Below are 15,574 nucleotides of genomic sequence, written 5' to 3' on the forward strand. Positions count from 1 at the left end.
TAGTTTAATGGTATATAAGATGAGTGGTTGTTGAGACTTATACATATGGAGTTATCTTGGAGTCAGCTTAGAGTTATCTTCTTTATGCTGTTTTCGCTCGATTAGCGACCATTAGCTTTAGACATTAGCATTCACTGCAAACATCTGCTATGCAAGAAGTGGTCAGCTATCGTAGCCTATTAAATTTTGCTACTCACCAAGACCTTGAGCTACTGTTTTTAAGGCTGCATCGAGAAGCATGTCTGATAATGAAATTTACCGACTCTAACCATACGAAGTTACTGCAATTATTTTATAATTATAAAGAGTCAACGATAGCAATTTGTCTAAGATAGCTTATTGCTAGTAATTAAAATGAAGCTTTTTACCAATGTAATTTTTAGTGGGCTGTTCTCTAACCTGAATTTTTAAGTGGGCCCTAAACGTTGCTTTAGAATTTAAAGTTACACCCTACCGTCTGTTTTACTATTAATATTACATTGCTATTACAGTTGTTCAAAAACAATTTAAATTTATTAGCAGTTAATTTTTAATTATAAATCTACTATATAAACGGCAATCATTGTCTGTGTGTGTGTGATTGAGTGTCCGCGTTATAGAGTACCGTACTTTTCGGACTATTACCCGCTACTAGGTATCTTGGGCGCGTTAACGGGAATCTCCGGTTAGTACACGCTTCTATTATACATAACCTAATCATCATCGTTTTTACATGGAACACGTCATATCTGGTTAGCGCGCCTCTTTACGGCGCCCAACGACAATGGTGCGTTTGAAACAGCAAAATTGCTGTCGTGTTAGAAAGCGCCGTCCTGAGTTCGGCGGCCTATACAGCTATACAAATGTACTAACGTATGTACTAACTAATAAATTAAATTAACGAATAGTAATTTACATGCGATTAATATTTACTGCCAACGTGTACCGAGAAGGTCACGCGAACGTTGGTTTCTTGCTGCCACTGGAAAATGCAGTTCTCACCTATTACATTTCTACATAAAAAAGGTAGGTATTTCTTAATCAATGTTGTATTGTCTATGAATTGCCACACTTCCACTACATACACCTTTCACTTGCGTCCGTGTACAAATTTAGCTATCGGCCTACTGCCAGCCATTTTGCCGATATTGCTTAATATGTATAGGATATTTTTTCAATTTCAAACTCCATCTATAACGTTTGTTTTGGTTATATATTTCATTTTGCCAACATGTTAACAAGCACTGCTATACAAAAAATTTGTTGTATCTATACTTTGTGCATTTTAATTATCTGTGTAATCACAAAAATCTGAAATGGCTATAGTGTCATCAACATAAGTAATTATTTGTTTTTTAACTCGGACGCATTTGATGAACTCGCACAAAAAATCTTCGCTTTTAAGTTGGAAATTCTCAAACAAAGATTTAAAATTAAATTTTAGGCTAATTTTATAGAGAAATCTTAGGACAACACTGTCACTACCATAAAAGTCCTAAAGATCGTTGGTTATGTTATCAACGAATAATAAAATTCAGTTACTAGCATCTGCTGGGAAAGTCGCAAATATGCGTCTACGGCGGTCGACCATAGAAAACTCATGAGTCTATTTCAGTGAAAAGGTTAAAACCGTTGGATTTGCGGCTGTTTGTGATAGTAAACATGTTCATTTCCTTCCGCAGCTGAGTTACTTTTACTCTTTTTTCCAGCTACAAGTACTAAAGATCTACAGCTACTACAGAACTTGCACGGGCACTCCGAGCGTTGCGATAGACGACGGTGAGAAGAAAGCGAGCAGTGTATATTTCAAAACAAGCACACCATCTCATTCAATTTTAAAAATGCTTGAAGCATTGCAATGCCTTTCAAAAAGCCTACTGCCCAAATGCAAGAACAGATTGATTCCCGTAGAGAAAGAGACCGAATTCGCAAAGCAGCAGCTAGACGAGCAAAAACTGCAGAGCAAACGCAGCTACGCCCACAACGAAACAGAATAGCAGCTGCTAGAAGAGCAGAAACCGCTGAACAAACACAGGTACATCAAGAGCAGGCCAGAATAGATGCTGCAGCCGCTAGAAGTGCAGAGACTACTGAACCGACCCAGCAGCGACTCAAACGGCTCAGAGCAGCCGCTACATCGGCCAGACGTGCAGAAACCTCCAAGCAGATGCAGCGGCGACAAGAACATGATGTTCTAGCTACAACAGCTGCTCGATGAGCTGAATTTTCTGAGCAGATGAAACGGCGACAACAGCGAGATGCACTAACTACAGAAGCTGCTACCAGGCGCCGTGTATGGACAGAAAACTTTGCACTTGACTACAGTCCTGCAACATAGCATAGGGCCGAATTTTTCTATGGGACGAATGTCCAAAAATGCTCCAGATGTAATGCTTTACGTTGAAAAGGCGAGAGGCCATATATGTAGTTTATATAGTAGATTTTATTGATAATAAATTTTATCAAGACTACCACATTACTGCTGCACAGTTTGTATATACCATGTCAAAACGCAGGCTATAGACGAAGAACTGGTGAGTCATGATTAGTGTTTCAAGCATGTAGAAGTCTCAATTCAATAAATGTTGGTGATAGCTAAGCAGTGCAATAGGAAAATATTTTCTAGAATTTCTTAAAATATGTAAAACTTTTCAATACTGCCAGTTTGAAGAACGTCAGTTTGCCTAGCAATGTCAATTTCATTATCAGTTCTGTGTACAAAATTAGGACAATTCCGATTTGAGTGGTTCGAGACTGATGCATTGTAGACTAGCTGCAAAACACATTGCATATTTCCATTGGTCTCGTTAATATTATTGACATGTACGACTGCATATGTGTATGCAGTCAGATCAGCCCAAAAATTTCAGTAGATTGCATATTTGGAGCTGTTTTACAGTATGAAAGACAACTCTCAATAAAACTTGCATATTTGGAGTTGTTTTACAGTATGAAAGACAACTCTAAATAAAACTATTGCTTTGCGTAAATCTGTTCCCGAACACAAGTAATGCAGCTAGTTGACTATATTTGTTTAAATATCACAAAAATAATAATATTAGGTATGACTGATATCATCATATCTAAAGGCATATTAGGTATGCCTTTAGGCACGACTGAATAGTTATGCACATACTTATTTGCTGTGATTTATCATGACATCTGATGATCTCTCACAGAAATATGATAGATACCTCTATACATCGTTTTTCCTCACAAGTACGGCAGAAGAGAAAACAATATTTTAAGGCTAACTATAAAACTCTCATTATTCAAGTCGTATTTGAAAACTTGTACTAATTTAATGTTTTACGTTGTATAGAATTTTTTACACCATACGAAGCAAACACTACATAAATTTTTTACGCCTAATGAAATTTATATTATAGGAGGTTTATGTTATAGGAAATGATTCATGCATTTTCCCATGTTTAGTTGCTCTAAAATGAGAATGTAGCCAACTGTTTCAACTTGCCATCATATTATTCGTGGAGTATTACATAAGCAGCAGGAATAATGACTGGTCAGCATCATTTGAATGCACCATTGCATTTAAAGCCGATCAGGGGAAGCAACTCTGAATTTAGTTTTTACATAAAACAACATATGACAAAGCTAACGCTGCATACAGTTTGTTAACTTCTAGTGTCACACCTCCTCCAGCATGTGATGGAGATACTATCATTATTATAAGGTAAACCATTGATGAGAGACCTGGTTACACGCCGCCGAGGGTAATCATATCTGCTGATATTGATACAAGCTCATAGTTCTTAGGCAGTGATATATATAACACACTTGTAGTTTTTAGGATGTCATTTATAACAAACTCGTGGTTTGTATGCTATGAAATGTATAACAAACTCGTGGTTCCTAATGTATAGCATTTAGAGCAAAGTTTTCTTCTCTAGGTTAATAAAACTTTTGCAAACCATGGTCCTTAGGCTATGACATCTACAACAAACTTGCCTTCCTAAGCTATGACAGCTGGTACAAACTTTTGGTTATGCCATAAGTCACAAACCCATGGTTCTTCAGCTATGGCGTCTATATATCTTTAACAAACCCGTGGTTTCTAAACTATGATACTGGTTTCAAGCCGTAGGCTATGACATCTACCACAAACCTTTGGTTCTTAGGCTATGATGTCTATCACAAACCTTTGGTTCCTAGTTTGTAGCAGATGATTTTTAAGCTATGATATCTATAGGACCCTCATGGCTTCTAGGCTATGAAATTGTTCAGTCATATTGCGGTCTAGTAACTAACCAAACAACTAGAGTGAATCAATGACTTTCAAAAGCAGGCAAATATTCAACCACTTTCTTATTCTTGTTGGCCATTCATACAAAGCTCTTGAATGTGACTAAGTAACCTTAGGCACATATCGTATCTCTCAAGAATGTGGGGGGTCTTTGACACTTCCCACGCAACACCACTAGCGACGAGTTATAGGTTACAGTGTACGCATAGTTTTCTTAAAAAGGCATCAAATTTCAAAGGGTGTGTAGAAGTAGCTACGAAGGGTGATCTTACATAAGCGACAGACGTGTAACATACCGCTAGTTAGTGATAACCTCGCCGTTTTATCTTTTCATCTCACTGTAACGTGTGACGCCTCGTTACTCTGACCTCAAAACTTGTTCATCGCTATGACAGCGGTTTTGTTTTTAGATCCGCTTAGCTAATCTATTAGTTGACAATCTATATTGATGTTGTTTTCACCAATCATGCTGGCTCTCCGGGGCTAATCGGAGAGTCGATTCGCTCTGTATTCTTGCTACCAGTATATTGGGAACAACTCATAAAGTGTCACACGGTATCGTCTCAGTGGGATGTACTTGATAAACATTGGCGGATGTTATGGACGGCTGTAGAGTTCTTCAACTTTTGCTTCTCTTTAGTTCAGCATGTGGTAAGACGAATTTCATTGATTCTTCATACTGTTAATATTATGCTGTAAAAAGATTACTCTAGTATATAAAAGTTTTACATCTAGTTGGGGCTCTGCAAAATGCTAGCATGGCTACACAGTGTCATTGTTTACAATATGTAAGCTATCAATTCACTATCTCATCAGCTGATAAAAGTGTTGGGATGTGCTTTGAATAGTGAACTTTAATCCCGATAAAAACTCTCCCATCAAACACTGTATTACACCATGGAAACATTGCATTGTGCTAAAAATTGTTGTTTTTCTGGCAACATTTAAAAAGTCACATTTGAAAATTTCTAGACACTCACATTTGGTAGGCTAGCAACTTATGCGTGGAGCATTTGATAATTGGTCTGCTACGCTGTATGGTTTGTGTTTGCTTTAGCTATGTGAAATGAAGCTGTCATTGCAGCTTCTAATATTTGTATCGAAACTGCCGTTGCAGCCTTCAACAACTATAAATAACATTGCATTCATCACCAACTATTAATAACATAATCAAATTATCAATAACTAGCTGCACTTCATATTCATAAAAATAGAGTACGGGCAATGAGTGAGGGCTCTTGAGAATTGATTTTATACAAAGGTGGATTAGCAGTGCTAACAGCAAATTGTGATAGTATAGAATGAACAATAGGATATGTAAAAAGATTGGTAGCACTTGGGAATTGAACTCGAGTCCTTCAGTGAAGCATGTATAGGACTTGCCTACCAAATCTCACATATACCCTAGGACACTTATATTTTGCTAGTATTTAGTTTCGTGAGTAGCATATAGAGTAAAATTTCACTGCACCTTAATTTTGCAGCTATGGTGAGTGCGAAAATATAGTGATGTGAAAATAAATGCAGTGGAAAAAACATAATTAGATTCCTCAGGTTCAGTTCACCGCAGGCCTGTATTCACTGGTTGCAAGTTGGGGCGGCTAATGTTAGGCGACTAGTTATGAACACCTGGGGGTGTTGAGGGGGCGGTGTAAACCCCCCAACTGGTTTTTCTTATGTAGAGCCTCAGCCGGGCCTCTCGTGTGAAGTTTTAAAACATTTTATCGGAAAGTATCAACATTTTTCTATTTTTTGAGATTAGTTTTGTTTTAGGTGATGTGACTGACGAGACATTTTAAAATTAAAATAGGCAAAACTTGACCTCAGTTAAAACGCTCAGAAAAAAACATCTTTTTCTTTTGTGCGTTTTAACAAAGATCAATTTTGCCGATTTTATTTTAAGTTCATACGGTGGTTTCCACGCTTTCAATGGGACATGACCACGTGGATGTTTGGTAAAACTTGATATTTTGCAAACCTTTATAAAGGTCGTTAACAAGAATATTTTGCCACTGATGATAATAATAATGACACCTGAGAACTACTAAAAATTGATGTTGGTCTCTATGGCTTCGAATAAAGTGATATTCTGGAGCGATAAAAACCGTCTCCATAGCTGTTGGGCAAATAACTTTTCGAATAAATGATGTTGAGGTCGAGTTATCTGAAGCAATTTATCATTGCGTGGGAACGGACAAAACAAATCCATTCGAGTTAACCTTGTGTTTGAGATGAAATGTTACATTTTATCCGAGGGCGAGTTATCTGAGTTTGACTGTACTTAGCCGCGGAAAGTTCCTAAAAAATTGGGACGGCTCAGCCGGCCAGCTGCTCCAGGGAATACGGGCCTGGTTCAGCGATAAAAAAAAAATTTCAATTTGGGACTAGTTTGTAATTGTGAACAGCAGGTAGAATGGTGTGGGCGAGGTCGATAATGCAATTTGAGTCCTTCAGTAAAGTTTGTGTAGGATTACCCAAGCAAATCTTACATATAGGTAGATTATCATGAATGACAGCAAATTGTGATAGTATAGAATGAACAATGGGATATGTAAAAAGATTGGTAGCACTTGCGAACTGAACTCAGTCTGTGGAATGTCAAGCCTAGTAAGTGTTACTACTCTAAATGTAAGGGGCTTATCTATAGCATGATACAATGCGAGAACATTCATGTTTAGATTTTAGCTAGAATTTGGAACTACAGCCTGCCTAAAATACGCTGTGATGAAATTAAGTAGTCACCATAAACTGTCAATTTTAAACTGCTTGTTTTGCGGCTTACTTATTTTAGTAACTGATCAAGTGCATTGCGCTAGTAGAACTAGAATTGCGGAGTCACAAGTTTATTCATTCCGTTCAGTAGAGTTTCTTCACTATCTAAACAAACTAGCGATAATAACATTAGATGTCACTTTGATCATGGCTCGTGTTATGGTATGAATCTTCACTGACATACTGCATACTATGTGTGTACTCGTTAGCTTCGAACATGGGGTTTGCTGACTTCTTAGCAGCGATGACTATCAGCCAGTGGGCATTAAAAGTGTACAGGCTGTTTGTTAAAACATGGATATAACAAATATTTAGCTTGAGTTCATTTTATAAGTAACAAAGTTTGAGCCAGGGTGACATGACTAACACAAAGGCTTTTGAACAAGTTGCGATTTTTGTTTACGCCGATTATATAGATTTCCTGACTGTTTATAGTCTGATGCTCTTATGAGACCTTTCGGGTAGGGGGAGAATGGGGAGGAGGGGGAGGCTATGGGGGTAAGTGTCTTTTTGTTTTTTGAGCTGAATCTACATACTTTGGAATAATGTAGTGCAGGAGAAGTCATAGATGGATGCCCTTCCTACCACCACCAATGATCCTCATATGATTCCAACCACTGACATGACGTACTAATCATAAGCCAGTACTCTGACCACTGAGCTGCAGCTGCTCCCTGTCTATGTTGATTATACAGACAGCTTTTGTAAAACATCAAGGGTGATTTCAGATACACCCATGCATGGAGTACATGTTGAGTGTTTGAATTCCTCATATCTTAATTTTAGAAAATTATGGTAGTTTTGGTATTATCCGGGTACAGAATAGTAAGTTTCAGGTCAGCCTCATTGGCAGCAGATAAGCGCATGCCTCTTGATCTATCATTACAGACTGTGGTCCAAGTTATTTGTAAATAGTTAATATTTGAAGACTACAATAATTAGACACTCGCCATATAACAGGCGTGTTTGTTGAATCCTAACATCTTTTTGTCTTCGGGACATCTTACTTGATAGCATTATTGGCACATTATTAATGTGTAAAGAGGAAAACTCCAAATTCAATGGCTGCTCTACACCTACCTCCATTTAATGATAGATATTCAATGGTTGCTCTACACCTACCTCCATTTAATGATAGATATTCAACAGGTGATCTACACCTACCTCCATTTAATGATAAATATTCGTCAGCTGCTCAACACCTACCTCTATTCAATGATAGATATGGAAGCGCCCTCAAATATATACTCCGTTGTTACAATAGCAGTGTAATATTAATAGTTGAAACAGATGGTGTGTAATAAACATAAATTCTTAAGCACAACGTACTGAAAAGTTTAGGTTTGATAACAACTCACCAAAGATTACATTGGTAGAAGGCTTCATTTTCATTACTAGCAATAAGCTATCTTAGACAAAATGCTATCATTTACTCTTTATAATTAGAAAATAATTGCAGTAACTTTGTATGGTTAGAGTCAGTAAATTTCATTATCAGACATGCTTCTCAAAGCAGCCTTAAAAACAGTAGCTCAAGGTCTTGGGGAGTAGCGAAATTTAATAGGCTACGATAGCTGACCACTTCTTGAATAGCAGTTGTTTGCAGTGAATGCTTATGTGTCTTCACTGGGTTTGTTTACTGGCTTCTAATCGATTGAACGCAATATTTAGAAGACAACTCCCAATAGATGATGTTATAACTACCGGCATATCTTTTGTTATTTTGCTATTATAACCTGGGTAGGTTGGATCTGTGAAGGTTAAAATTTTCTATCTAAGGTGATAAGGTCTGCAAAGAAGCATGGATAAAATGTTTATAATTTCTTGTTTTACCTGTTAGATGGTATTGTAAGACATTAACATGAGACATCAACTCTGACATAGAAAGGTAATATACATACATTGTAGGTATAAAAGGCTAATATAGAATGCATAGACATAAAAACGTAATCGGTATACATAAACTTAGACAGCTAATAGGGCTATAGAATGAACAGATGTTAATTTTTTTCAGACTAGAATACAATTTTACTACCCTGACAGATATATTGAGTGGATTACCTCTCTCATTTTAACGCTTAATCTGTTACTGATTTTAGCTCAAAGTTCCTTTGAGGTCTTCAATATGCTATAAGTATAAACATGCGGCATAACCATATCAGTTCCTTTGATGCCTTTGATAGACTAAGTACACATACACAGATAATCGTATCATTTCCTTTGATGTCTTCAATAGGCTATAATCATACATACAGAGATAATCATATCACTGTTATTCTCAGTTGGATGGCTCATGGACCAGTACAGGTCTATTACCTGTAGTAAACATAATCCAAGATATACTTATTCTTTGTAAGTGCGGCATACACACACGTACAAGCTGGCATAACTAAAAGTGTTAACAGCTAGTAAAATGAAAAGGAGGTAATCACCATTGTACACTGTATCCTTGTCAGGTATGGACAACCAGACAGACACGGTGGAGTATGTTGTACCAGAGATTGCTGCTGATTCCATACGCATCAATGGAGTCTTTGATAATTTTACTATTGATTGGAACTTGACATCACCAGACCCGCTTCCCCCTATCGAAGTTAACTACATGGTCCTAGTGGAGGGGTACTATTTTCCCAGAGTTTTGTATTACAACTCGGTAAGCCGTTCACCCAACCGTACTATATGTAATAAAAGTATTACTATTGCTTTAATATAATTTGTTGTCTTTCTGTTGAGCAAATTTTAGTTCATATTTGTACTAGATTTTATTTATGTCAAGATAATTGACTCGCAATATTTTTTGCTAGCTAGAGTGGTGAGTCATTAATGGCTGTAAATGCCGACTATGTTTGTTTTCCTTAAAATATAGCTGATCAGTTACTATTCTTAACTATACGATAGGCTTTCAAACCCTAACAGGTGACTAAACGGCAGCATGAGTAAAAGATCTATTTGAGCCGCTTCAGCACCAGATTTTATAAGAACTAGTGATCTGGCAGTCCCATGCACAGCGAAAGATCATCAGATGTAATAACTATGTACATAATTATTCTACATTGCAACAAGTTAGCTGAGTGGTGCAGATAGTAATGTGCCTGGCTGCTTAGCTCATTGTTTGAGCTCAAAACCTGGGCAATGCAATCTTTTTTCCCCAGTATCCAACTGGCTCATTAAAAATTATGGTAAATATTTTATAATATATTTCATTCTTCAACAGTCCTTTGATACAGCAAGTTTTGCTTTTTTCGACTTGTAACACACCAGAATGAACCCAGTTACCCGGACTGGTTTGTTTATAATTTGCTAACATTGTTTCTTTATAGTGCTAATCTATACATATACATATCTCAATGCCTGTCTGTCTGTCTGTCCAGCTATAGCTATTAAAAGTTAGGAATGGGAAACAGTTTCGTGCCGGATTTCATCTCAGAACCACCTGTTCCTCAGGCCATTATCTTACCAAATAGACTACACTATTCATTAGACCTTATGAGTCGTTATGTCGGTTAAAATACCCATAGCACTAAAGCTTGCTCTCATGGCTCTTATTAGTAAGTTTAGCAATACAGATAGTAGCTTACTCAAATTAGTCATTGGCAATGTGCCAGGCTAATAGCAATTGGCAAGCAACTCACAATACCTGTCACTGTATATAAGCTGATTTTTAATACCTGGGCAACGCCGGGGATTCACCTAGTAATATAATAACACCAACTTCAGCGAATTTTTACTCAGCCAAAAATAAGTCATTCTCCATTTGTCAACCATTAGGCATTGTTAAAAGTAGCTGATTAGCTATTGGCTAGCGTAAATGCAGTTTTACTCTCTCAAATATATGAGAATAATTAGCTAAAGGTAAGTAGGCTAACCTCATTTCTAGCATCTTCTGTTCAAATGTGTCAAACTGTTGTATGACTTATTAGAGTAAGCTAGATGAGTCAAGTACTCCGTATCTCACGAATATCGACCCTGAGACTCTCCTACTCATCACTGTTGAGCCGTACACAAAATGGCGGACTGGAAAAAGTCATAAAGTGGAGAGAAACTCACCTGCTACAAGTAAGTAACACTGTTTCAGTTTAGGTAACATAAGTTGTTAGCATTCATCATATTTCTCTCTCTGAGAGCATAAGGAACTTGGAGGTTATTTTTACTGTCATATTGAATCCTGGTTCACAACAGCCAGTGTTTACAAGCGTTTAACAACAACAAAAATGAAAGAGTGTGTAAAAATGCATAAAAATAATTTACCCTAAGATGCACTGCTTCAGTGAGCAGCGATAATAAGGTTCACTGACCTAAATCTGTCCAAAGACTTGTTGACACTGGTAGCGTTGCACGCATAGAAGGCACATAATACAGACAAACATTTATGACTAAACCAAATATTTCCTTTGCTATCTATAAATGTTTGTACGCACGAACAGTGACCATTATGAACCAGGATTCATACTCAAGTGAATGTATGTAAGTTATTGAAGTTGGTATATCAATTAAATTATCCATTTTTACTGTCTTTTAATGCAAAGAGTTCTTGTAATGTTCAAAGCATCAAAATTATTTAGAAAAAAAGATTTTTAAACAATATAAAAACAAGCCTTGCTGCCTTTTCTTTAGCTAATGGCAGCGGAATAGGAAGACAATTTTATGTGAGTCATAAATCAAGTTGGGACCAGTACAGGAAGTATTCTCTGATGAGAGTTTTAAATTAGTGAACTTATGACTGCAGTCTAGAACTTGTTCATACTCAGTCTCCACAGTCTAAAGTTGGTCAAATAATATCAGTTATGATATTCAGTAAAATTCACTGAGTATCTATAGCACGGTCAAAACAGCTAGCATGTAAATTTCATCAAAATGGCATTCGAGGTTTTGAAACTGTTTAATGTGTTTAGTTTCTCTAGCCACTTCATTGTAGCTAAATTCTGTTTTAATTGCTAAATTTAGTTCGTTTTTGAGCTTTTAAGAGCTCGTAATCACCTTTCCACATATTTTGCACCTACAACACAACAGAGTAAGACATGGTGAATCTTTTCATATCAAATAACTGTAATGTGAATTTTGTTGCAAGTCAACCTTTAAGCATGAGGTAATATTGCTAAGAGAAAATTTTAAAACAGAAGCAAAGATCTACAAATATTACAGATTGAGCCGCAAAAATGCATTGAAAAAAAATTGGAATTTGATCAAGACTTGCCCTCTCCCTGCTCTGCGTTGTTACAATAAAAACATGGTTGAAATAGACTATTAATACATTGCTTATTTTTATAGTTCCTGGAGTACTCAATGATATTAGAATGCTTGTCAGGAGAAACCTCACCCATCCTAGCCTCATTGCCAAATGGAGTGCTCCTTCATTTACTGGCGGTAAAATACTCCGGTACGAGATCAGTCTGATATCAAAGGTAGAGTAAATCACATGTTCAACATTTAATTCAACATTTTACAAAAATAATAAACTCTTATTTAGGAGTTTATCTTTTATGCTTTTCTGAAGTTTGAATGCCACAGGTTAGTGAGCATTCACAAATGACTTAAGTCTTTGACTTGAAATGACTTGAGCTTTATTCCCACTATGAGGTGAGACTTGATGTATGATAGATGATCAATCAGAAATCTAGTGTTGTGATTTCATGCCTTGCAACATTTGACTGGATGATGTCAAAAGAATTTAGGATATACGGGTATATAACTTTGACATTATTTATAGATTGTGATGGGAACAAAAAGATTTGAAGTTTTTCGACCATTACTGCAATGGCAGTAGTTTAATGAGAAAGCATGACTGTTGCTGACTTTGATCTAGCAACTAAGGTCAAACTTCTAGAGGTCAAACATCTAGAGGTCAAACTTGTAGAATGACTGGTAAAAATAGCAGGGTTCAATTTGAAGCTGTTCTTTTAAAGAGAATTAAATCATTATTGTCATTACTAGCTGATGTTTAGAGATGAACTTACACCAAATTTTGAAGATTTTATCAGAAAATGTCGGTATTTTTTATCAATTGCGATTGTTTTTGATTTTTGGAGATGATCTGGTTGCCAGAATGTTTCAAGATTAAAATCAATAGAACTTGATCGCGACTAAAACGCTCAATCGGAAGTGCGATTACAACATCTATAATTGCAAAGAGACTGTCAGAATAGAGACGCGTAACGCTTCAGCTTGAACGCAATAGTAGATATCAATTATATAATAATAACAACTAGTGACGTCATTTTGCACGTATTTTTTCTGAGCATTTTGATAGCGATCAAGTTTGTCAATTTTATTTTAAGTAAAGTCAGAATTCACAAGGACTTCATCCTGGCCTGTATAAAATTTGCTTTTGTGATTTAAACTCAATCGATTTGCGATTGATAACTCTATGAATTGTTATTTGTCAACTTTATGACTTTTGACTTTGCTGATTAAACTTGAAAATGATTCTGTCATTATGTGTATTACTGTTTGATTAACTATCTTATTATCTGATTAACCTCTTTATTCAATCTTCACCATAACAAAGAAGTCAAATCTGTCTGTCTGTTTAAGGCCACAAATAGAGATTAAAAAAAGATTACATCGTATGGGATTCAAACTCACAACACTCAGCTTAACACAAGTGTGTCAAACTTATGGCCCGCGGGCCACATCCTGCCCACCTTGTAATCAGATCTGGCCCGCAAGAACATTTTACATTGTTATTCGTGGCTCATCCGTATGGAGCACTGATGACATAATACTGCACAGAACTACAGATCCGATAATGCAACGCTTCAGCTGCCTTGCTGCATACTTCTCGGGTCAATTTAACCTGAAGTTCGTTTCAGAATTATATTTCTGTCTGTTTTCATCCACATTTATGTTCCATGAACATTTAGTTTTATTGTTTTCAATAAATGTTTATCCTGTTCGGCCCACGACCTATATTGTGTTTTGAATTTTGGCCTCTTGTACAATTCAGTTTGACATCTCTGGCTTAGCAACTCAGCACGCTACTACTTCCACTAACCATTCACATTATACAAGCTCAGAATAATTATGCCCATACTTATTCTCAGCGCTTTATTGGCACACCTGACCATCTCTCCCTGCACCGGAGACTGACAGGATACTAGTGCATATGTATTGCCATATGTATGTGGCAGACATTCGTCATATAGTGTTCGTCACTGACGTTTGTCTGTCATCTGTGGAGCTTAACTCTGCATTGTAACCTTCTCCTCTGTTTATTAATTTTCTCCCCTCAAATTTTTACGCTGTATAAACATCAACAGCTTGAAATCAACTACATAGCTCAGTTTGTTTCGACAACTTTGTCACTGGGTATGAGCTGTTTTATGATTTGCCAATTCTACTGCTTTGGCAGCGAATATAAACAATTGACGACAGCTAGTAGATATATAATACGGTCTTGTATCTTTGTTATCGTCGAAGGGTACTTCTGCGGTTGTAGGTGAGAGAAGAAGTTTTTGTTAGAGAGGAATCACCACCACAAATTGAGGCTGATGTGTTGGACAATACTCTGTATAACATCAGTATTAGGGCAGAGACTTCTGCTGGCTTTGGTGATTGGTCTGCTGGCCGTCTCTACAACACATCTACACGTGAGAGAATAACTCTTAGTATAGCTGAGTTTTCTTTAATAGTTTTTCTTATGTGTTTATCCTTTGTGTATCAACATTTTTAAAAGGCTTTAGCAAGATATAGCTGTCATGCAATAGGGATAAGATATAAATATATATTTATATTTTATCTTTATATTAAATTATATTTATAATATATAAATATAATTTATAAATATAAATTATATTTATATATAATTTATATTTATAAGAATATAAATTAATACAATTGACACGTTTGAAGCTGTGTTCATGTTAGCGTAGATGGATTTCTGTCAATTACCCTGATCACCGTAACCCATGATCGGTTGTTTACATATGAGATATCAGCTGTAGATCACTCACAAAACCACCTAGTCTTAACTGACCTTAAATTGCCAATACCGCTAATCAAAATAACCAATAAATAAACATAGGATAAATATGTTAAAATGAGGTATTTGTTGTGTCTTTTAATAGTCTTGCCTTGTTTTGCCTAGAAGTTCCTTGGAACTTCGGTATTAGTGCAAAGCACACTTTTTCGCGTGCTTATTTTCTATGACGTGATACTAAGCATGATAATAACAGTAATACTGCTAATGATAATAATAGTAATACTACTAATAATAATAATAGTAATACTACTAATGATAATAATAGTGATACTACTAATGATAATAATAGTAATACTACTAATGATAATAATAGTAATACTGCTAATGATAATAATAGTAATACTGCTAATGATAATAATAGTAATACTACTAATGATAATAATAGTAATACTACTAATGATAATAATAGTGATACTACTAATGATAATAATAGTAATACTACTAATGATAATAATAGTAATACTGCTAATGATAATAATAGTAATACTGCTAATGATAATAATAGTAATACTGCTAATGATAATAATAGTAATACTACTAATGATAATAATAGTAATACTGCTAATGATAATAATAGTGAT

At 36.0% G+C, this 15,574-nt stretch overlaps 1 protein-coding gene across 5 annotated transcripts in view; it reads left to right on the forward strand.

Moving 5' to 3' along the window:
• Positions 1–15,574, forward strand: part of LOC137403686 (uncharacterized) — a 40,634-nt gene that overhangs the window by 1,687 nt on the left and 23,373 nt on the right. For 4 of the 5 annotated variants that reach the window (XM_068089686.1, XM_068089687.1, XM_068089689.1 and 1 more), the window contains exons 1-5: positions 4,812–4,894; positions 9,472–9,668; positions 10,936–11,071; positions 12,284–12,417; positions 14,451–14,601. In XM_068089686.1, coding sequence (XP_067945787.1) covers positions 4,843–4,894; positions 9,472–9,668; positions 10,936–11,071; positions 12,284–12,417; positions 14,451–14,601 — 670 coding nt within the window. In that variant the 5' untranslated portion in view covers positions 4,812–4,842. Of the gene's footprint in view, positions 1–4,811; positions 4,895–9,471; positions 9,669–10,935; positions 11,072–12,283; positions 12,418–14,450; positions 14,602–15,574 lie in introns of those variants that run through there. The other variant, XM_068089691.1, reaches the window with a different exon arrangement.

This window comes from Watersipora subatra, chromosome 9 (genome assembly GCF_963576615.1).
Source record: "Watersipora subatra chromosome 9, tzWatSuba1.1, whole genome shotgun sequence".
Lineage (NCBI taxonomy): Eukaryota > Metazoa > Bryozoa > Gymnolaemata > Cheilostomatida > Watersiporidae > Watersipora > Watersipora subatra.